The sequence below is a fragment of the Camarhynchus parvulus genome, chromosome 19 (assembly GCF_901933205.1).
Source record: "Camarhynchus parvulus chromosome 19, STF_HiC, whole genome shotgun sequence".
NCBI lineage: Eukaryota > Metazoa > Chordata > Aves > Passeriformes > Thraupidae > Camarhynchus > Camarhynchus parvulus.
In genome coordinates this window covers 129,589-150,730 of record NC_044589.1, presented here as the reverse complement: position 1 = coordinate 150,730, position 21,142 = coordinate 129,589, and the positions used below count along the sequence as shown (strand labels likewise).

General features: G+C 48.0%; 1 protein-coding gene across 2 annotated transcripts in view; it reads left to right on the top strand.

The window, feature by feature from the left end:
* CAMKK1 (calcium/calmodulin dependent protein kinase kinase 1) overlaps nt 1-21,142 on the top strand; it is a 91,512-nt gene that overhangs the window by 42,933 nt on the left and 27,437 nt on the right. For both annotated transcript variants that reach the window (XM_030962583.1, XM_030962584.1), the window contains exons 3-9: nt 2,868-2,915; nt 4,872-4,925; nt 12,980-13,031; nt 14,193-14,326; nt 14,934-14,970; nt 17,136-17,157; nt 19,700-19,788. In XM_030962583.1, the coding sequence (XP_030818443.1) occupies nt 2,868-2,915; nt 4,872-4,925; nt 12,980-13,031; nt 14,193-14,326; nt 14,934-14,970; nt 17,136-17,157; nt 19,700-19,788 (436 nt within the window). The remainder of the gene's footprint in view (nt 1-2,867; nt 2,916-4,871; nt 4,926-12,979; nt 13,032-14,192; nt 14,327-14,933; nt 14,971-17,135; nt 17,158-19,699; nt 19,789-21,142) is intronic.

The following is a 21,142-nucleotide window of genomic DNA, read 5'->3' as shown; positions in this document are numbered from 1 at the left end:
CCTGTTTTCAGAACTGCCTTCCCTTCCCCTTCTAGGCAGGATGAGTTTAAACCAGTGTTTCCTCATTTCTCTTCCATGCCTCTCTTTAAGGTGCATCTCTGAATTGCTGAAAATTCTTTTCAGACTGGGGAATTTGGCTTTGTTTAGGGGACAAAATTCTCCATTATATAGGTATTCTCCATTATATAGGTATTCTCTATTATATAGGTATTCTCCATTATATATATGTAGGCTGTCTATTTTCAGAAATGTCTGATTTTGGAAATCAGCTCTGGTTCTCCCTTCCCATCCATGCATCTCCCCTGGGACAGCAAGGGCTCAATTCTCAGTTTCTCAGGGTTTCTGTCACCCAGTGGTGGCCACAGTGGATTTCTGGAACTGAGCCTGGACAGCATTGTGCTTTATGATTTTTGACCAATTTTTGTTTTCTGTGGCATTGATTTCCCTCCCTTCCACTGTTGACTAATACCTTGGACTTGTTAACACAGAGGGCATCTTGTTTTTTTTAAGGTGAAACAATTATTGCACACTTGGACTGGCTCAGTCTAATTTGGTGACAGATTTTCACTAAGGGATCTCATTAAAGTTCTGCTCTATTTGTATTTATCAGCAGCTGCAAATACACCAGCCTGATGAAATCAAGGGAATTGTACAATGTTATCTTAAAGAAACACTTGGCCAGAGATAGGTGTTTTTCTCTGATAAAGGAATAGGACAATTATCCCACTTCCTGCAGGAGAACCAAATACCAGAATAACCCTTCCAGAATGCAGCAACACGTGGCAGGAGTCACTTCAGCAGTGAATTATGGTCTTTTCAGCAAGAGGAAAAAAACGTAGAAAGCACCTAAAATCTGGTTTGATTTTTGCTGAGTGCGGCTCAAGTGCTGGAAGCACTGCAGAAGCTGAAGGGCTGGTGCTTCCCACCAGGAATTACCTGAGGGGAGAGCACTGGGGGTGTGGGCCAGGTGGTGACAGTGAGTGTCACCTATTTGTTATGCACTAAGTTCAGGGTAAATTGAAAGAAAAACCAAATTATTTATTTGTTCCTTTAAAGAAAGTAGAGGAATTCATAATTTCATTTATTTGCATAATCCAAAATTTTTGCGTTGGATTTGGGTTAGAAAAATTCTGTGAAAAATTTCAGTGATTTTTTTAAGAGTGAAGGACCTTCCAAGGGGTGAACTCTGGGGGGCTGTGCTGCACATCTGGTCACTGCCTTTCCCTTGGAACTTTCTGGGCGTTCCCTCCCAGTGTTTATCCACCCCTTTCAAAAAACTGTCCCCAAAAATGGAGGTTCTGGTGTCACAAGCTCCATCCAGCAGCAGTGAAGCACCAGGGAGATGCTTCAGGGTGATCAGTCTGCAGGGGGATGAGAATGTGATTTGTGGCCAGAGGTAGGAGGGGTGGTGGAAGGTCAGAGACAAAGGAATTGGTGGCACAGGGATAAGGCACAGTCCCTGCTCCTGCTTTGTGAGGATGGGTGGATGGATGGATGGATGGATGGATGGATGGATGGATGGATGGATGGATGGATGGATGGATGGATGGATGGATGGACTGCATCCCGCACAAAGGGCTCTGCTCCTTCTGGAAGGAGGGAAAAGATGCCACCATGGCTTCCTTGGCAGTCTGTGAGCAAGAAGAAGCAGAATTTGGTGCTTTAGAGATGCCAGCTTGGCTTGAAACAAGATCCTGGGTGCAGAGCAAAGGGCTGATGGCTGTGTGTGAAAGGCTTCATCTGCTCCTGCAAGGGATCCCTGCTCAGGGAGGAGGCCTCCTGGCAAGACCTGGTTTGAAGAGCAGGAGATGTGAGGTGGTTGGAGGCTTTCTTGGAGGAATGGTCACTTTTCCTGCCTGTCCCAGCTGCTCCAGTGGGAGTTTCACCCTCTGCAGCACTGCAGTTTTCACACGACCCAGGTGAGGGGCACAAAGCTGAGCCCAGAGAAACCAGGACAGGAGACATCATCAGAAAAGTGTTGCTGAATTGTGAAAATCACCACAGCCTCACACTGGGAAGTGAATCTGCTGGCACAGTGTTAGCAGGGGAATTTGTCCTCCTTGTGTCCATACCCTGGGTTCCTGCATGCTGCCCCCTCCTTTGAGGAGGAACATCCTTTCAGGCCCCTCATGCCTTGCATCTTGGCTTTTGCTGGGTCATGCTTTCTCCTCTCCTGGTGCTCCCAGTTCTGATGGATTGGTTTTTACCTTTGGAAAGATATGTGCTCTGCTAGCAGCAGAGTTAATACACTCCTATGGCCCCATTACTCACAGATGGCTGCTCTTCCCTGTCAGGGAGCTGGAAAAAGCTTCCTTCCCTGGCAACAAGATCAAGATTTAAACCACTCCTTGTATTCCTGACAAGCCATGAGGAAAAAAAGTCCTCAGTCCCCCATTTCTTTTATTGTGATGATCTGTTCATCAGGAGCATTAGGAATGTTTTCTGGTTGGTGATGGAGGAGAGTCAAAATTATCATCTCCCACACCTGTGCTGGCCCTGAGGGGCAGAGGAGTGTTTCTGTTGGTGGGAATGCTGCTGGGGCAGGGATTTTCCATCCCTGTTCTTACAAAAGGACTGAAGGCACCTGGCACTGCTTTTATGTTGTGGTGCTGCTTCTGTAGATGGCAGGGCTATTTTGAGGTTTATGGGAAGGCTCATCTACCTGTCTGCATGAGTTGTCAAAAAAAAAAACAAAACACAAAACCAAACACCAAAAACCAAAAAAGCAGTGCTTATAGTGTAACATACACCAGTGTAAGTGAGATTAGGTCTTTAATTATTTAGCACTCTGCCACTACCTGAACCTGATTCAAACTCAGTCATTTCCTTTACCAATACTCTAATTATGTTCTCCTTTTGATCTGCAGGACTGTGTGCAATTAAACCAGTACAAGCTGCAGAGTGAAATAGGCAAGGTGAGTACTGGGGTTCATGTTGGTCACACCAGCCTGTGTCACACATCTGAGTAGGGCTGGAAAGGCTGTGCCAGCCCAAGGGACCTCACTGGCCAAGGCTCCTTGCAAGTTGTGTTTGGTTTGGGGGCTTTGTTGATTATTTTTGAGGTTTTTTTCCATATTAGTTTGAGCAAGTTGTGTTCAAGGTCACAGTGAGTTACTTCCTTTGAAATCTAGATTTATTTTTCCTCCCTCAGAAGGTGCTTAAGCTGGCTCCTTTTCAGGGGTGTTTGCTTGCCAAATGTAACACTAAGAACCTTTGATACATTAATACAACACAACAAGGAAACAAAAACCCAAAAAGATGATCAGGGCAGGTGCTTGGTCCCCATCAGGACTAGTTAAAAGTTTTTACATCCCATGAAATGTTTGTTTAATTCTAGTGCACGTTTAAAAGCTACAGAATGATCCAGAAGTGATTCCTGTGAAGTTATTTAGAGGTCTGGGCTGGTGAGCAGCTCAGACACCTGCACCTCTGGCCATGTGCCACCGTTGCAGATGGCTCCACAGGCAGGGCTGTGTCTGGGAGCTGTGTCTGCCTCTGCAGCTGAGCTGCAGACACCTCCAGCACCAGTTTAATTTAATTAGCCCAAATGCCTCCAAAATGAGAGGCCCCAGGCTGTGGGGTGCACCCTCACCATCTGTGCCATGGGCTGTGCATTTGGCTGCTGCAGGGGGTGAGGGTGCAGGTAGCACTGCTGGCACAGCAGGTGCCATCCCAAACTCACACACAGCTTCAGACCCACCTAGGGCTTCTGTGGGATTTAAGGAGAGTGGGAAACCTTCTCTGAGGTGGATTTGTCCCTGCCTCCCTCCTTCCCTGTGGGTCACAGCAAGCAGGTGGGCACTGTGAGGCTGATGGAGGGTCTGCTGTGCTTCTGGATCAGCCAGATGGCTTGTGGGTCTCCTCTGAGACCAGAACCTTATTTCAACTCTCAGTGAAGTCAAGAGAAATATTTTGAAGGCTCTGGTGTTCATCCCACTCATTTATTCAATAGACATATGTCAGGGATAATACCTGATCATGTCCTGCTTGCATAAAATGAGTGTTTATTGGGACTTTGTAAAAGCAGCAGTTTGGATGGAGTTTGGCTTCAGGCTGTCCCTGGAGCTGTGGGTACAGCAGCAGTCCAGGCCTGCACCTGCCTGGGCAGCATCTGCTTGGTGGAACAGGAAAGGTGCTCATGCAGAATTCCCAAATTTGCACCAAGAAAATTCTTCTCTCTGCTGCCCATCCCTGTGTGAGTTCAGACAGATGTGGTGGCCTTGGCTCAGGGCAGGGGGTGGTGGGGAAGCACTGAGCTCCTCCAGAGCTGCCAAAACATCCAGCCCTGCTCTAGGGTCACATCACCTGCAGACTGCTCAGGGCTCAGCATGGCCTGGGGCCTTGGGAGTTGTTTTTTTCCCAGCTGTGGTCCACCAGTACAGGGATGTGACAGAACTCTCTTTTGTTTCCTTAAAAAGAAAAAAAGCTTCGAAGTTTGTTTCTTTGATTAGGTAAAAAGACACTTCATAGAATTTAGGAGGCTTCACTTCAAACTTAAGGATAGCCAATTGGACAGGAGCCAAAAAGTCTCACTTAAGCAATTTACTAAAAAAAAAGAGAATAAAGAAACTAATTGCTTTTATGAAGTGTTTTACTAGGAGCAAGAACTTCTTGCACCTGGCTCAGTTTTTCTCTGTAAAGAGTTTTGTTATTTTGCCTTTTATTAAAACTTTTCTGTTTCCAGCACTACCACAGAAACCATCTTGCTAATTTTATGCTTTCTAAAGTAGCTGAGCTATCTTGAGTGTGATACAGATCTCTAAAAGCTTATAAGACTTGTCTAGAAGAAACCATCTATCACCCCAGCCTCGAGCAGCAGGAGGATGAGGTGGAGCTGCTGAGCTGACCCTGCAATTCCTGTTCATTTTCAGGGCTCCTATGGCGTGGTGAAGCTGGCCTACAACGAGAATGATGACAAATATTATGTGAGTGTGCCTCTGCTCTGCTCCTCTCTGTGCTGCTGTGCCCCCGGCAGCCTGGCTGCTCTCAGCAGTGTCCCTGTGATTTTTGGGGGGCTTGCAGGAGCTGAGGCTCCCGCTGGGCACGGAGCTGCTGCGAGGGAGGGACGGGTGGGTGCCTTATGTAACAGGCAGAACATGCTGCTGATCTGCCTTGGCATTTTCTAGCTATGAAGCAGGTCACCTGAAATTAGAGGCATGTGGGTGGTGGTATTCAGCACCTGCTGTGCATTGGAAGCCTGGCCTGGAAGGAGCAGGATAGAGAAAACCAGGGCATCCCCAACGATGGGGAGAAAATGATGCATCTGACTCCGTGGATATCAGAAGGCTAATTAATTACTTTATTATACTGTATTATTCTATACTATATTACACTACATCTAAAATTAATCTGCCAAGCACCCAACTGCACACAACTGCACAGAATCTCATGACTGTCCTGACAGTCCTGACACACACACACACACACCTGGCCCTGACAGGCCAAGGAAACAAAACACCATCGCTCTGGGTAAACAATCTCCACATTGCATTCGACTTTTGCACAAACACAGGCACTGCAAATGGTAAGAATTGTTTTGATCATTCTCTGAGGTTCAGAGAATGTGAATCTCAGAAATATTTTTGGGAAGATGTGCCTTGCTTTTCTCTGTGAAGGTGAATTTCTTTGTGAATGATGAGGAGGACTCCATGAATATCAGAAGGCTAATTAATTACTTTATTCTACTATACTGTTCTATACCATATTGCACTATGTTACATTACATCTAAACTGAATCTGCACAAACACACAACTGCCCAGAATCTCATGACTGTCAGCCAACAGTCCTGACACACACACACACCTGGCCCTGACAGGCCAAGGAACCAAAACACCATCACTGTGGGTAAACAATCTCCATATTGCATTCTGCTTTGGTTCAAACAGGAGCAGCCAATGAGATAAGAATTGTTTTGATCATTCTTTTCTCTGCTTCTCTCACTGTTTCTCTCAGGGTCAGAGAATGGGAATCCCACAGCAGGGGTGTTTTGGAAGGAAATGGGGGAGTTTCTCAGGAAACAGCTGAGCAGTGTGGTGTGGCTGGGCAGTGCCAGGCTCCCTGCATCTCACCCCCGTGGGGATGCCTGGGGGACACTGAACCAGGCTCACTGCCAGGGCCTGAGGTGTAGGGTGCAAGACTGAAGGCAAATCTTGGGGTTTAACAAAGCCAGAGTTGGAGAATTTCACATTCCAAAAGGCTCCTGCTCTGGGCCTCCCCTTTCAGAGGCAGCTGAATCCCAACCATCCCAGCTGGAATTCCTGTGAAATCTGCCTGCAGCTGTGCTCATGTCCCTGGGCTTGCCCTGTGGCTTGTTTTGTTCAGGCTGAGAGCAGGAGCTGGAAGGAAGCAAAACTTCCTTGCTATGTGTGGCTGGGCCTGGAGGCTTCTGGAAAGAGCTTCCAGCAGTTTCTGATGGATGCCAGGGCAGGAATCTGCTGAGCTGTGGGGTTGCAGTGCTGTTGAACCTCAGCCAACACAGCCCTGCTGCTCCACACTGCATTGGGTGAGAGTGGGATGAAAATGGGCCCCAGAGCAGCCAGGCAGGCTGGTGTGCTGCCTTGGGACAAAGGGGAATAGAATGTGCTGTGGAACATAAACCATGCCCATTCCCCACTGCTCCCCAGATAGTTTTTCCTCCCTGACTCTTTATTACAAGTGACACACCAGGCTGAAGTGGTCAGGTGGGAATTGTGTGCCTGTGGGTATTCCTCAGCCTTCCTGGGCTTCCAGCAGGGATGGAACTGCAGCAGGAATGTCTTGAAATGAAGGATGGAAGAGATGAGACAAAAATCTGGATAAGGTGCCCTGGAGCTGGCCAAGGAAAGGAGCCACAATTCTTTCCATCTGCCATCCTTTCCAAGCTGATTCACAGCTGCACCAGAGCTTTTTCCAGTGGCTCCTTCTCTCTGCTGCCCTCCAAACCCTCCCTGCCATGCCCTGCAGCAGGATGGTTTGTTCTGCAGAGTGGATGGTGCCAGCCCTGGCTTCCCTGATCCATCTGTCCCACCAACACAGGCATGCCAGCACCAATAGCACAGAGTGGGAATGCATCAAATCCATAAATCATGTTTATTTCCAGCTGAAAGTATTTTTCCCTTTGAAAATTGTAATCCTTACATTTTGGCACTGCCTTTTTGTTCAGGAAATGCCATTGAGGTGCCCAGAGGTGGGCAGGGCATCTGTTGCAGCTCAGCCAGGAGAGCTGGGTGTAGGATAGCACTGCCTGCTGCACTCCTGTGCCTGTTCTGGATGCAGATTAACCCCATGCATGTAGATTTAGCTGGTCACATCCAAACCAAAAGTGAAAGCCTGTGTGCAGGTTAGCCTGGTGTGTGTCACTTAATCCCCACTTAATCTTGGATTCTAATCTAAGCAAACACTTTAAAGGTGCTGCAGCCCGGGAGGGGCACTGTGCCTGAGGCTGTTTGAGCCTCACCTGGGGGCAGGCAGGGCACAAAGACCCCCTTAGTGCCAGCCCTGCAGGGATGTGCTCTTGGCTTCACCCCATCCTCCTTTTGGGGTTGAGCTGATCCTGGGCTGGGAAGGTGATGCTGGGAGGTGTATGGAGGGATGGGCCTCTCTGAACTCTGTGTCCCTTGTCCTTGTTCCCCTCTTGGCAGGGCAGGGGGAGCTGATCCCCTCCCCAGTGTAGCCACGGCCTCCACCCTCATCCTCCCAGCCAGCTGTGCTTGTTTTTTGTAGGGCAAGCTGTGGTGGAGACACCTCTGCTTTTCCAGGACATTAATCCAGCTCAGGAGCTGGCAGGCTTTTCAAAGCTGCAGAGAAAGAGCTGATTGCATAACTGGCTAATGGCTGCTCAGCTCTCCACCTGCCTGCTGTGCCTGACCCCGGGATTCTCCCAGAGCTGAGACAGCTTCCATCCTGCCCTGCCTGTCCTTCCCATCCCTGCTCCTCTGCCTCATGACTCTTACCAGCAGTTAAGAGAAGCAATTGGGATTCTAATAGTTGGGAAGGGCCTTTCCTGTGTGTTTGTTTTCCCCCAGATTTAGCTCTGGAGGGTGTTTTTTGTCTCAGTGGTGAAAAGCAGCCCTTGGTGATTTCCTTTAGTGAGCAAGGCCAGGTTGGATGGGCTTGGGGCACTCTGGTCTGGTGGAAGAGATCCTGGCCCATGGCAGGGAGATGGAACTGATGATTTTTAAGGTCCCTTCCAACCCAAATCATTCTATGATATTCTGCTTCTATAACTGATTTTCATTTGCAGAGGTTCAGCATGAGGCCAGGGTGTTGCTGCCTTTATTGTCTTTAAGCTAGTGTGCTGCAATAACAAGGTCCAAAATTGTAAAAAAATAATTTAAAAAATTATTTACGGGTATAATTCAGAGTGTGGCTCCTGATTCTTGCTGAGGTGTGGGACCTTTTGCTGACTCCCTTCAGAAAGGCAGAGTTTATAGGGAGCAAGGACTGAATAGAGCCCCTGTCAAAGCCAAAGGAAAGATTGCTGCTGCTTTAATGAGTTTTGGATCTGGCCTAGAATTAGGAAAAACTCTCAAGAAAAAAATTCAACCACCACATTTGGGAAAAAATGTAGATGGGTTGTGTTTACTTTGTGGGTTTTTTACCTTCCATTAAAGATGAGAGAGTGCTTCTAAGAGCTTTGCCCTTGGTTGCTGTGAGCACCACGGTGCCTGGCAGGGCTATGAAGTGTCCTGGCTCACATCCCTGGATGCAGGGAATGTGTTAGGCCATGGAAAGTGGAATTTCTGCACCAGGTTTGTGAGCCAGTGCTGCCTCCAAGGAGGAGACCCCACTGGAAAGCAGAGCTGGCTGCCACAGCAGAGGACCCTGGGGCTCATGAAGCTGTCACAGCTGTGGGGCTCTGCCAAGGAACCCTTCACACTGGAAAGGTTTCAGTGGCTCAGTTTGAAGGAGATGCTTTGACAGTGACTAAGGGAAAAATCAAAGGCCAACTTCTGTGAAAAAGCAGCAAATAAAAAGCAAAGGCAAATGTGTCCAAGGAGAGATCTAGATCGGAATCATTGTGCTGATGGAATTTGATTCTTTGATGCCTCAGGTCATGTCTTCCTCCTATTTTCAATCTCTAAATCAGCTTGCAAAGAAAAGTGGTTATGATGGGCATTTGTTATGCTACTGCTGGAATAAGGCAACAGCATTTAGGTTGTCAGTGGATTTTTCTTTTTTTCATCCTTTTTTTAAAATCTTGTTTCCTAAGAAACAAGATTTGTGTGATTGTGCTCTCTGCCTCTGTTTGTGCCTAACAATCTTTGCACAGAGAGCTGTTTCCTACCAAGTCTCAGTGATGGGGAGAAATTCCTCCCAAGTTTCTGAAAGGAGTGGCTGAACAAAGGGCTGCAGCTGAGAAGGAGGCCAGCAGCAAGCCTTGAACTTTCCAGCCCCTGGAGAACCCACTTTGGTTGCCATCCAGGAGGAAAGGGAAGGCACAGCTCCTGCATTTCCCATCCTCTGGCTCACATAACAGCTGCTGAAGCACTGCCAGAGCAGTGGGGAGCAGGGAAGGGATCTCTGGCTCAGTGCAACACCTCGTGCTGTTCAGCTGAGGGCTCTGAGGGGCTGGCTCACCCGGGTGACAGCTGGGGACAGGGCAGCTCCAGGACTCATCCCTGCTGGGGTGGCACAGTGTGGATGGGGCACAGCCTGATGATGGAATTCTGCTGGTGGGACAAAGCTCAGGACAGGATTTTAAGGCCATGGCAGCTAAGCCTGTCAGGTTTAGGATTTTCTTTCAGTTCTAACACTCCTCTTTGCCAGCAGAGCTTCCCTCTCAGCTGCTCTGTCTCAGGGATGTTGTTGTTAGGCAGGACAGGTGAAGAAGGGCTGGAAACGCTCTCTGCTCTGTTCAGCATTCCCACAGAGTGCCCTCATGCACTAGCAGAGGATTTAGGTGTTGGTAGGGACCTTTGAGCAGCATCCCACTGCCCGGGGAGCTGTAGTTGGGACTGTGCACAGCCTTCTGCCCTTGCAGCACAAGGCTCTCCCTTAGCAAATAAAATGACATTCTGAGCACTGTGAGAGCATCACCAAGGACAGGTGATAAGTTCACTTGGCTCAGTCATTTTGTCACCCTTCCCTCCCAAAACCAGTGGCCTTTTTGCCCTTGTCATTACCCACAGCTTGTGGTCCTGCTGCTGTGTCACAGGCATTCCTCCTGGGATCTCCTTTCCCTTAGGCAGCTTCCCTGTGGCTTCCAGCTGGAGGGTTGATAGGAAGAGAGCAGTAAACTTAGAAAATAAACATACATCAGGGAAAAGCACACACTTCCTGCTGTTCCTCCAAGGGAGATGTCAAGACCTGTGTCCATGCTCGGGAGGAGGATGTGTGGAGGAAATCTCCAGGCTCCCTCTTTTCCTGAGAATACTGAAGCAACACTTGCCTGTGCAAAGGGAAAATCCCTCAGCTTGGCTGTGAGCTGGTTCTTTATCAGAAAGGCATTATCTGGGTAATTAGCTCTGCCTGTGAGTACAAATGTCTTTGGCTCTGTCAGGCACTGAGCCTGGAAGGAGAGGTTTGCTGAAGCATCCCTGAGATGCTCCCAGTGCAGCAGCCACCATTCAGGAGGGAGCCTGGTCCTGCCAGCTCTCTGTAATTAAAGTGAGGCTTCACTGCCACGTGCCCTCCTCTCTGCTCTTGTGATAATTAAGTGGTTCTGGCCTGTAGCGTGATGAACTTTGGTGTTTGTCAGCACAGTGGCACAGGTCCTCTCTTCTGACCCTGTGCAGTAGCAGATACTGGTGCTCCAAAGCTGGTATAAGCATCTCCTGGTGCTTCTTTCCCAGCTATAGTGGTGCTTTGCAGTCAACTCTCCTGCAATGCAGTAACCCCCCACTGCCCCTCAAGTGTCCTTCAGGGAGTTTGGGTGACAGCAGGAGCTCCTGTTCCCTCTATTTCTGCCCCCAAAAGCAAGTCCTGTCTTAGCTATGGCTCGTCTCTGTGCCTTCCTGCTCCCTCCTGGGAAGGACTGTCCTGATGTGGGCATGGCTGCTGGTGATGGTTCAGTTCCTCAGGCTGAGCCCCCAAGCTCCCAAACTCAGGAGCTTTCAGCAGCAAATTGCATCTTCTATTTTGTCCTTTTTCTGAAGCTCCTTGCCAGAAGGCAGCAAGGACTCAAGATGGGATTGGAACAAGAGCAGAGTTCTCCTCCTGGGTTGGCAGTGGTTGAAAGAGATATGGATGTACTAATTCCTTTGATTTTTCTCATAAATTTTCATTATGGAGAGATAAAATGGGAAGCGTAGGAAGTCCTCCAGGCTTGGTCCTGGCCGTATTTGGAGGTGGTTGTGCACATCTTGGATCCTGTTCCAGCAGACCATGAGTCATTTGGCTGCCTGTATTGGACACAGAGCTGTGCTAAGTCACAGATAAGCACTTCTGAGTCTGTCTCTCAACACCATCATTTCTAACAGTTGGTTTGGAGCTGTCAGGCAGGATTGAAACACTGCTCAGTGTCTCTTCTCAATTACACGGGTGCAAATCCAGAGGATTTCACTGGATCAGTACCAAAAATAACAATCCTTTCAGCAAGCCATGAACCTGGAGCACTGATGGGAGGTGGGGATGTTTGGGCATGTGGTGCCATCATTGCCAGGAACAACAGCTTGGGAAGGAGCTCACTGGAGTGGGTTTGGTGACCTGTTCCTGGTATGGCTGTTAAGAACAGGTAACAGTGGGCAGAGACCCTGCCTCTGTGGTACTGATGCAAAATTCCTGGGAGTTTGACTGTGTGCTGCAGGGCTCCTTGGTTAGTTAGACTGTGTAGGAATCACTCCAGTGGGAATTACATATGGGATGCTGTATTAATAGGAATAAACCCTTAGGTAGGGGAGGGAGTGAGTGACCATCCCAGCTCCTGGAAGCACTGGCTGTTTTCCTAAGCAAATTGTACCATGAGCTGGTTTCTCATTAAATATTCATCTGCTGGGCCACTTGGGGGGTTTGAGTGGCCCTCCAAAAGGTTATTAATGCACAGAGCAGATGGAGGCACAAAGACTGTTTATTAAATTCAGATTGCCTTTTGCCACTATGCTGATGCCAGCTGCATGGCAGGAGGAATTACCCTGACTGTGGTGGTGTTCACAGGGGCCCCAGGACGAGGGAAGAGATGAGAATCTTGACTCCAGGTTTCAGAAGGCTGATTTATTATTTTATTATATAAATTATATTAAAAGAAAATTATATACTAAAACTATACTAAAGGAATGGAAGAAAGGATTTCATCTGAAGGCTAGCAAGGAATAGAAAAGGATGGAATGATAATAAAATCTTGTGACTGACCAGAGAGTCCGAGACAGCGGGACTGTGATTGGCCGTTAATTAAAAACAACCGCATGAGACCAATCAAAGATGCACCTGGTGCATTCCACAGCAGCAGATAACCAATATTTGCATTTTGTTTCTGAGGCCTCTCAGCTTCTCAGGAGAAAAATCCTGGCAAAAGGATTTTTAATTAAATGTGTCCATGATACCCTGACCCCTTCCCACACCTCAGCTGCCTGGGCTCAGTTTCCTTCTTACACCCCCTGACAAGACCAAACATGAGATGAAGCAGCCTTGAAGTGGCTCTGAGCTGGAGCATGGCCAAAACATCATCCAAAACAGTGGGTCAGCCAGAGGAACCCACTTCCTTCCCCAAGCTTCTGCCCCAAATGCAGAAATTGGGCTCCTTTTTCTTTGTCCATTTGAGAATGAATCTGAAATTCCTTGAAATTGAAATTCATTTGAAAATGAATTTGAATTATTTTTTTTTCATTTGAAAATGAACTTGAAAATTTTTCATGGGGAAAGATGGATGGAACAGATGGCTAGCAGTGCTTTCAGGAAAGCCTGGGTCAGTGTCTGTCTGCTGTGGCCAGCGCTGACCAGGACCCTGCTCTAGGCTGAGGAGCAGCCCTGAGCCAGTCCCTGATGCCCAGCACACTCCAGGTCACAGCAATCAGCCCTTTGGCTCTTGTTCAGCTTTAACACTGCTTTTTTTCCTTCCTCCAGGCTATGAAAGTCCTCTCCAAAAAGAAGCTGTTGAAGCAGTATGGATTTCCACGTGGGTATCTCACATTTAGAGGCCTGCCTGTTGTCCTCAGCCAGATCTCTCTGTAGAAACCTTGCCTGCAAGGGGTGCAGAACGTGGCCTCCTGTGACAGCTGCCCATGTTAAAATGGAGCTGGTTAAAAGGGGGTGGTGAGGGAGCACATACAGCCACAGGGAAATCCAACACACTCAGTAATGAGATGCCTGGCTCTGATTTTTGTGAGTCTCTTTGAAGTGCTGACTCTTCCATGTTCACCATTTATGAGCCCTAATTAAGCACTGGAATTAGGCGGGGTGTTCCCCTCCTTTCCTTACCCTGGGATAGCACCTGGCTGCAGGCTGGGCCATGGGATGCTGTCAGGACCCAGCACATCCCTCTGGCTGTCCTGAGCAGCCAAGACCCCTGCCAGGGGGCTCAGAGACCCTGGCACAGAGCCCAGGATGCCTATGTGGGTTTAATTATGACCCATGGAGCAAATTACCAACCTTAGATGAAGATCTGCAAGCCACAACAGTTTAAGTAGAATGACAGTGAATTTGTCACAGAGTGAAAAGGTAGATTTTGGGGTTTTTTAGAATGGAGATCCAGGGGGCAAGATGGAGGGATCTGGACGTGTCCAGCCTTTCTCCTTCTTCTTCTTGGCCTCCATCTTCTGCTGTGATGTTGGCACTTTTGGATTGGTTTAGAGTAGAAGCTCACTGTCTAACATAGGTGATAGGTATTGGGAAGGAATTGTAAACATTGTGCATGTAGTTTTTAGTATAAAGACATAACACTGCCCTGGGGCAGGCAGAGTGCCTGGAACTGTCCTGCTGGATGGACCTTGGCAGGGCAGGAGAAAAATTGTTATAGATAAGATAAGATAAACAACCTTGAGACTGAGAAATGAAGAGCTCTGCCTCCTTCTTCAAGCACCAGGCTGGGAAAAGAGACTTTCCAGCTTTTCTTGGGGTCACTGAGCAGCAGAGATCCCGAAAGGATGCCCCAGCTGGGAGCAGCTGCTCTCAGTGGGACTTGGAGAGCTCAGCTCCAGCTGGGAGACTGCAAAGCTCTGGGATGAGAGCAAGGTGATGATGAGATCTTGCAGAAGAGCTGGAGGGGTGTGCAGAGGGGCCAGTGCTGCTCATGCTGCTGCCAAAGGAGGAATTCCTCACTGTGCTGTCCCACTTGCAGGTCGGCCTCCTCCCAGAGGGTCCAAAGCATCCTCTGGAGAGCAGCCCAAGCCCATGGCACCCCTGGACAGAGTCTATCAGGAAATAGCCATCCTAAAGAAGCTGGACCACATCAATATTGTTAAGCTGATAGAGGTGAGCTGCTTCTCCACCCTAATTTATGCTGAAACAAATCTGGTTTGTATTGCCACAAGAGGATTTTTCTTCAACTGTTCCTACTTCAGCCAGAATTGGTTTAATATAGATGTTCATAAATTTAGGCTGGTGATTCCAAGCAAAGTCTTACTGACTGTGTAGGACAAGCTGCACTCTCAGCCTGAGCTCTGGGCTGGTGCCCAGGAGAAGGCAGCTCACTGTGCTGGTAGAAATGGCAGTGAGCTTTGATCACTGAAACTTGTGTGCAGACAAGCCTGGGAAGGTGCACAAGTGCAAGGCTCCAGTGCCATTTTCATTATTGACTGAGGTCAGTTTAGGACAAGCAGTGCCTTTATTGGTAGGCTGTTTCTCCAAATACAGGCAGAAGCCCAGATTTTTCTGGAGACAGGAAAATCTGTCCTACAAAACCCCTCCAAAAAAACTGTCCTCCAAAACCCCACTCTGCAGGACTAAATATTAGCCTGAATTGTTCTCAGTGTTATGCAGCTCAGCACAGTGTACTGGATCTGTTATTTGCTTTAAAATCTTCTTTTTTTTTTCCTGCTGCTTTTCACTTTTTTTTCCTCTTTCCCCTTTTTTCTCTCAGGTCCTTGATGATCCTGCAGAGGACAACTTGTACATGGGTATGTGAGTCTCATAAGCTAACAGAACCATCTGGGCTTGGGCCTGGTGCTGCCAGTGCCACGTGCCAGGACTCGGGGTCAATACTGCAGGAAACTTGTGCCAACCTCTGCAGACTTTTTTGTTTTCTGCCAAGTTTAAACGCCTGTAAATGCAGCTGGGATGGAAAGGCCCCGTGCAGTAGGGTAAGGCAACCTTGTGTCAGCACAGCTGTGCACACCTCTTTGCCATGGGGACACTGAAAAGACCTGGCAGCTGCTCTGTCCCAGCTGATTGCAGCCCCTGAGGCAGGAGGGAAGAGAAGGGTGCAGGATGGTTTCCTTGTGAAACTTCTGTAGGCTGTGGATGGTGGCAGTGACTCCAGAGTCACTCCAGTCTTGTCTGGGAGTGTTCCCTGTGACCCCTGGTGAGCCTCAGAACCTCCTGAGGGAGCAGCACTCCCACCTCTGGTGGGGGAGCCATGCCTGACTGGGTGTTTATGCAGAGGATGAGCCAATTCCACCCATTTTGTCTTCCTCTCCTCCAAACTCTGACAGTGGCAGCCATCCCTAACCCCCATTTGGGTAAAACATTGAGGGACAGGCCTGGGAAGGCCTGAGGTGCCCTCTGAGATGGGCTGGAGGAGGGGATGACTGACCCTGTTACATCTCTGCTTCCCCAAACTGTTTCCTGATGAAGCAGGTTCAAAGACTGCTCCTCATGAAATAATTATGGGACACTTCTGAAGCTGCCTGGAGGAGGACTCTGCCTAGCAAATGAAGCAATTTGCCTTTGAAAGGCCACTTTCCCCTCTGGGCTGAAGCCCCAGTGACATCTGGCAGCATCTCAAAGTGATGGCACTCGTGGTGGGGAGGGTGATTGAGGCTCTTTGTTTGAAGGCTTGAACTCCTGGAGATGGAGGAAAGGAGAGAGATGAGGTAGAAAGCTGAAAAATAACCCCAAAACTAAACCAGGTTCTATCTGTGGAGTGAGAGAACCATCCCAGAAACAGCAGCAACAGCAGCAGGACAGGTGGGGAGTCTCCTGGTCCTGTTGGAGGTTGTGCTGGTCCCTGAGTGATGAGCAGAGGCCGTGTCCCTGTTGTCCATGTTCCACCACCCTGTTCCTCTGCCTGGGATCCCCTCAAGCTCAGATCACACCCAGCTCCTGCCTCTGCAGCTCCCTTGGCAGAAGGAGCAGCACTGCTCAGGGCTGAACCTCCTGCAGGTGGGTGTGCTCCCTCCTGCTGCTGCCCCAGCTGATGAGAACTGCACCTTTCTCCTTCCAAAAATGCCCCCAGTGCAGAGCAGGTGTAGAGGAAGAGGTGTTTGCTCCTTGCCTGTGGCTGCTGGGATCAGGCCCTGCTGTGAGCACTTGGCTGTGGGTCACTGGGCTGGGATGGCAGCAGGCACTGAGCAGCCTGCAGAGGTACAGAGAGGCTGAATAATGAAATAGTTCCACAAGCTGCAGCTTCTGGAGGGCAAGGTGAGCCAATTCAGGCTGCCCTGTTGTGTCTGGACCCAGTGCTTTGAGAAAGGGATCCGCTCATATTTTCTGGGAGGTGCAAGCAATCCCCATATAATTAATGAGGAAAGAGCTCTCCTACTCTAGGTAAAAGCAGATCCTTCTCCTGTTTGCAGAGCAGGATCAGAAAAACACTTTTCCCCAACCTCCTAATCAGACACACAAACTCATGTGCTCTGCAAGCCTCAACTCACAGCAGCAAATCCTCCTCAGTGGCTCCTGCCAGGGAGTGTTTGGCTCTGGCAAAGCTGTAGCTGTGCTGCTGATTGACACAGCAGAAATGGAGCAGCATGTTCTTACAGCATCTCCTTTGCTATCAGCAGTTTAGTGGGAATATCACACCAAACACCCTCCCTTGGAGGTACAACAGGGCTCAAATCAAGCAGGGCTGACACCCAGAGCAGCAGCACCGTGGGTGATAAATTAGCACCCACTGTGTCCCTGTGCAGAGCTGGCAGGAGGGGGGATATTTGTCTGTGCTGAAGAGATGAATATTTTCATTTTGCATCCTCTGGTGTCCTTGTCATGGGTGAGGGAAGAGAAATGAGTGGAGATAAATTGATTTTGAAGGTATGGGAATGGATGTGTGTTTGTAGGTGATGAATAACAAATAAGCCCAGGCTGCTCTTCTCATTCATTCATGGTTTATTTCCTTTTCTTGCAGTGTTTGACCTCATGAGGAAAGGGTAAGTAGCCCTCCTGGGATCCCTTCTGTTGAAAATTTTGGTGCTCTTCATCAGGTTCCCATGTGAAGTGGAGGTTTGATATGTCCAGTGGGGCAAACCCTGTCTGCAGGGCAGGCAAAACCCAAAAATTCCAGGTTGCTACAGCCTGGAGTGATGTGATGAATAGAAATGGGCTGGGAGGACATGTCCTGCTGCCAGACTCTGATGTGGAAAACAAATTCTATGACAATTCCTCATCAGGTGCCTGGAAGAAAAGGTTGGAATAGGAACATTCTGCTGGGTTCCCTCTGACACAAGGGGCGTGTGGTTGCACCAAGGTTTACTTGGCACCTGCTGCCTCACTTTGCCCTCAACACCAACCTCTCATGGGAGGCTGTGCTGTTGGCAGATTTTATTTTCCATAGTAAAAGAGGGGATAAGGTGGTAAGAGGTTTCTCACTGCTCTTTGCTACACCTGCACTGACTCTGCAGCTCTGCAGTCACAGTGAGGTCAGGATTTCTGTGCCCAGGATGGAGGAGATTCCCAGAGGGGTTTTTCCTCTCTAGCCCCATGAACAAGCTGCCAGCTCCAGTGGGTTGGTGGCAAGAAGCTCCCCAGTCTCCCTGGTGCCTGACCTGTAGGAGAGGGAGCTCCTGGAAACAGCTGAGGCTGGGGAACCTGTGCCTCATCCAAGTGCAGCCTGGCTGCCTCTGGCAGGAGGCAATTAGACTCCATTAGTGGCTCTGCCAGCCCTGCTCTCACATTTCTCCCTGGTTTCAGCAACAGAAAAATGTGCATAAAAGAGGGAGGGGAGGCAGTGGCAGGAAAACACGAATGGGAGGTGAAGGTCATCAATCCAATGGGCAGCCAGGGAGAGGGGGGAAATGCTGCAGGGAGGATTTGCTGCTGGGTGCTGAGGGGAGCGTTAGCCCCCAGTGCAGGTCCTTTGTTGCAATAGGACATGAAATTCACGACAAGCAGAAGCTGAGACATCTAAGGTAAAAAAAGCATAGTTTATTTTTGAACTCTAATATTTATACTTTCACAAGTATAACTTTTGGATTGACTATGGATTGGAGGATGAAATTGCTACTTCTCCAGCCCCACTAGTCAAACGAAAAATCTATTTTTCTTCTTTTAAAAAGATTTTTTAAAATATTTTAAAAATAGATTTATATTTATATATATATATATATATAAAATATATGTAATATATTATATATTATTACATTATGTTATATTACATATAGAATATATAATATATAAAAAGATATTTAAATATATATATATAAAATCTATTTTTAAAATAGATTTTAAAATATTTTAAAAATCTATTTTCTTCTTTTAAAAAGAAATGCAAACCAATGATTATTTACATTAAAAGTACATGAGAAAACTCCATTACAAAAATGTAAACATCAAAAAACTTTAAAAAAATCTTAAAAAAACAAAGCAACAGTTCTTAGCTCCAGCCATTCATCCACAGGGGAACAGCAGATTGTGACTGGCTCTTAGAGCCTCTTTGCCCTCAGCTTTCAGCAGGCACAGGCAGAAGAGGGGCTTGTAGAGGAGACTGTGCTTCCCTCAGCAGTGGCAGCATTCAGAGGAAAGGAGAGGAGAAGCTGACCAGGTAACCTTGGCAGTTCAGGGCTGAATGGCTGAGCTCTGGTGGTGGCTGAACCCTGAGCAGCTAAATAGGCTTTTAAAGCAGTTCAGCACAATGCACAGAAAATATTCCCATTTGGCCTTTGAGCCAGTGGTTCGTGTGTAGACTCTGCCTCAGTGAGACCAGCTGCACGATGATGTTGTGTCAGGGCTGAGCCCAGCAGGCAGGACATGCAGAGCATGGCCACAGGCACTGTCCCCACTGCTGACTGGGATCTCATGGCAGTGCTGGTGCTCACAGCCATGGGCAGCTTCAGCAGGAAGCCAGAGGCCAGGTCCAGCTTTGTTCTCCTCCCATTGGGACTGTCAGTGAGTAGTGTCTGTCTTATTTTGTGCAGACACCAGCAGTTAATCCTGATGGTGATGAGGGCTCTGTGGCTCATGCTGGTTCAGGGCTATGCAAAGCCACCCATCACTGGCCAAGCTCAGTAACCAAAGCATCACCACCTCCAGAAAGAACGTTTGTTTTGTTTGCTAGGTTTTTTTTGGTGGGTGGTTGATTCCCCTCCTTCCCCCCAGTCAATTCATTTTAGGTTTCACAAACAATATTAAGCCAATAATGTCTGTGCCAACAAATTGTGATTCTAATCCTGCTTCCTGATACTTGCAATCCTGACTGTCTGGGTGAGCAGTTTCTGTCAGCTGGCTTCTTCCCTGCCTCCCAAATAACTCTCCCACTGTTGGGAAGCCCAGGCAGGCTGGGAACAGCTCTTCTGCTCCAGCTGCCAGTGGCAGTGGTGCTCCAACTTCTCTGTGGAATTAGCAATCACCCTGCAGGGATACCCACCTTCTGGGAGCCTCAGTGCTGGCACATGGTGATGGAGAACAAGCTGCTGCAGTGTTTGGGTGTTGCTGGCCTTGTGCAGAGCACTGAGAGGCTGTCCCTGTCCCCAACAGGCCTGTGATGGAGGTGCCCAGTGAGCAGCCCTTCAGCGAGGAGCAGGCTCGGCTCTACTTCCGAGACATCGTCCTGGGCATCGAGTACTGTGAGTACCCAGCCCTGGCAGAGCCTCTGCCTCGGCCCTGGGGGGAAATGGGTGCAGGGAAAATTCTCCAAGCCTGCCGGGAGGCTCACACAGTGTGCATCTGTATGCAAAGCTTGAGATAAGAAATGCTGACTTAGAAATGCCAGGGAATAGCACAGGTATTGTTGAGAGAGAAATGGAGCTAGAAACAAGTTTCAAAGGATGGCCTTACAAATATGAATAGATATTGTAAATGCAGGTCTGCTGATGAGGGGAGAGAATGATGCATCTGACTTTATATGCTCAGAAGGCTAATTTATTACTTTATTACACTATATTATATTAAAGAATACTATACTAAACTAAAGAATACAGAAAAGATACTGAATGCTAAAAAGAGAATAATGAAAACTCGTGACTCTCTCCAGAGTCCCAGCACAGCTTGGCCCTGATTGGCCAGAGAGTGAAAACAACTCACAGCAGAATCCAATGGAACAATCACCTGTGGGTAAACAATCTCCAAACACATTCCACGTGAGCACAACACAGGAGAAGCAAATGAGATAAGAATTGTTTTCCTTTTCTCCGAGGCCTCTCAGGTTCCCAGGAGAAAAATCCTGGGTGAAGGGATTTTTTTCAGAGAATGTGAATGCCACAACTAGATATTTTGGAGAAATAGAACTATGAAAGATGCATTGTAGTAGGATCCACAAGAGGTAATTTTAGATCATTGGCTTTAAGGCATTTACAGCATGGTGTGGCTAAAGCTGATAGACCAAGAAACATTTAGAGTGTATTGGAATTAAGAAATAGTTGGCTTCTAATTGTGATAGTGTGAATTATAACATCTGTATTGTCCCACACTTCTTATGAGACTGAAAATAGAATAAAAAGTTTTTAAAACACGTCTCAATTACCCCATCTTTGGGTCAGAAAAGGGTATTGTCCAACACCCCTGCTCAGCTGGGCAGGGGCATCTTAGCCCTGGGGACTGTTGGATGAGGCAGAGAGGTTATTACCTTGTGTTTCAATTGCCAAACAGCTTTTGATTAGATCCATTAGCAGTAGCTTATAAAGCAGCTCCTAAATCTCTTAGGTTGGATGGGCTCTTGTGGATTAGTAACTAGACAATCAAGAAAGCTGGAATACAGCTTTCACAACTGAGAAAAGTCACCAGTACAGTTAAACAGGAACCCATAATGTGGGCTGGGTTGTTCAGTGTGTTCCTAAATGACCAGAAGAAGGGTAGAGAACAATAAGAGATTGATGGTGGCACTGAGTTATTCAGGATAGGTGTTAGAACTGACTGGGAAGAGTGGCAGGAGAATGCCATGGTAGCAAGTGCTGACATGATAAAATGGCAGATAAAAATTCA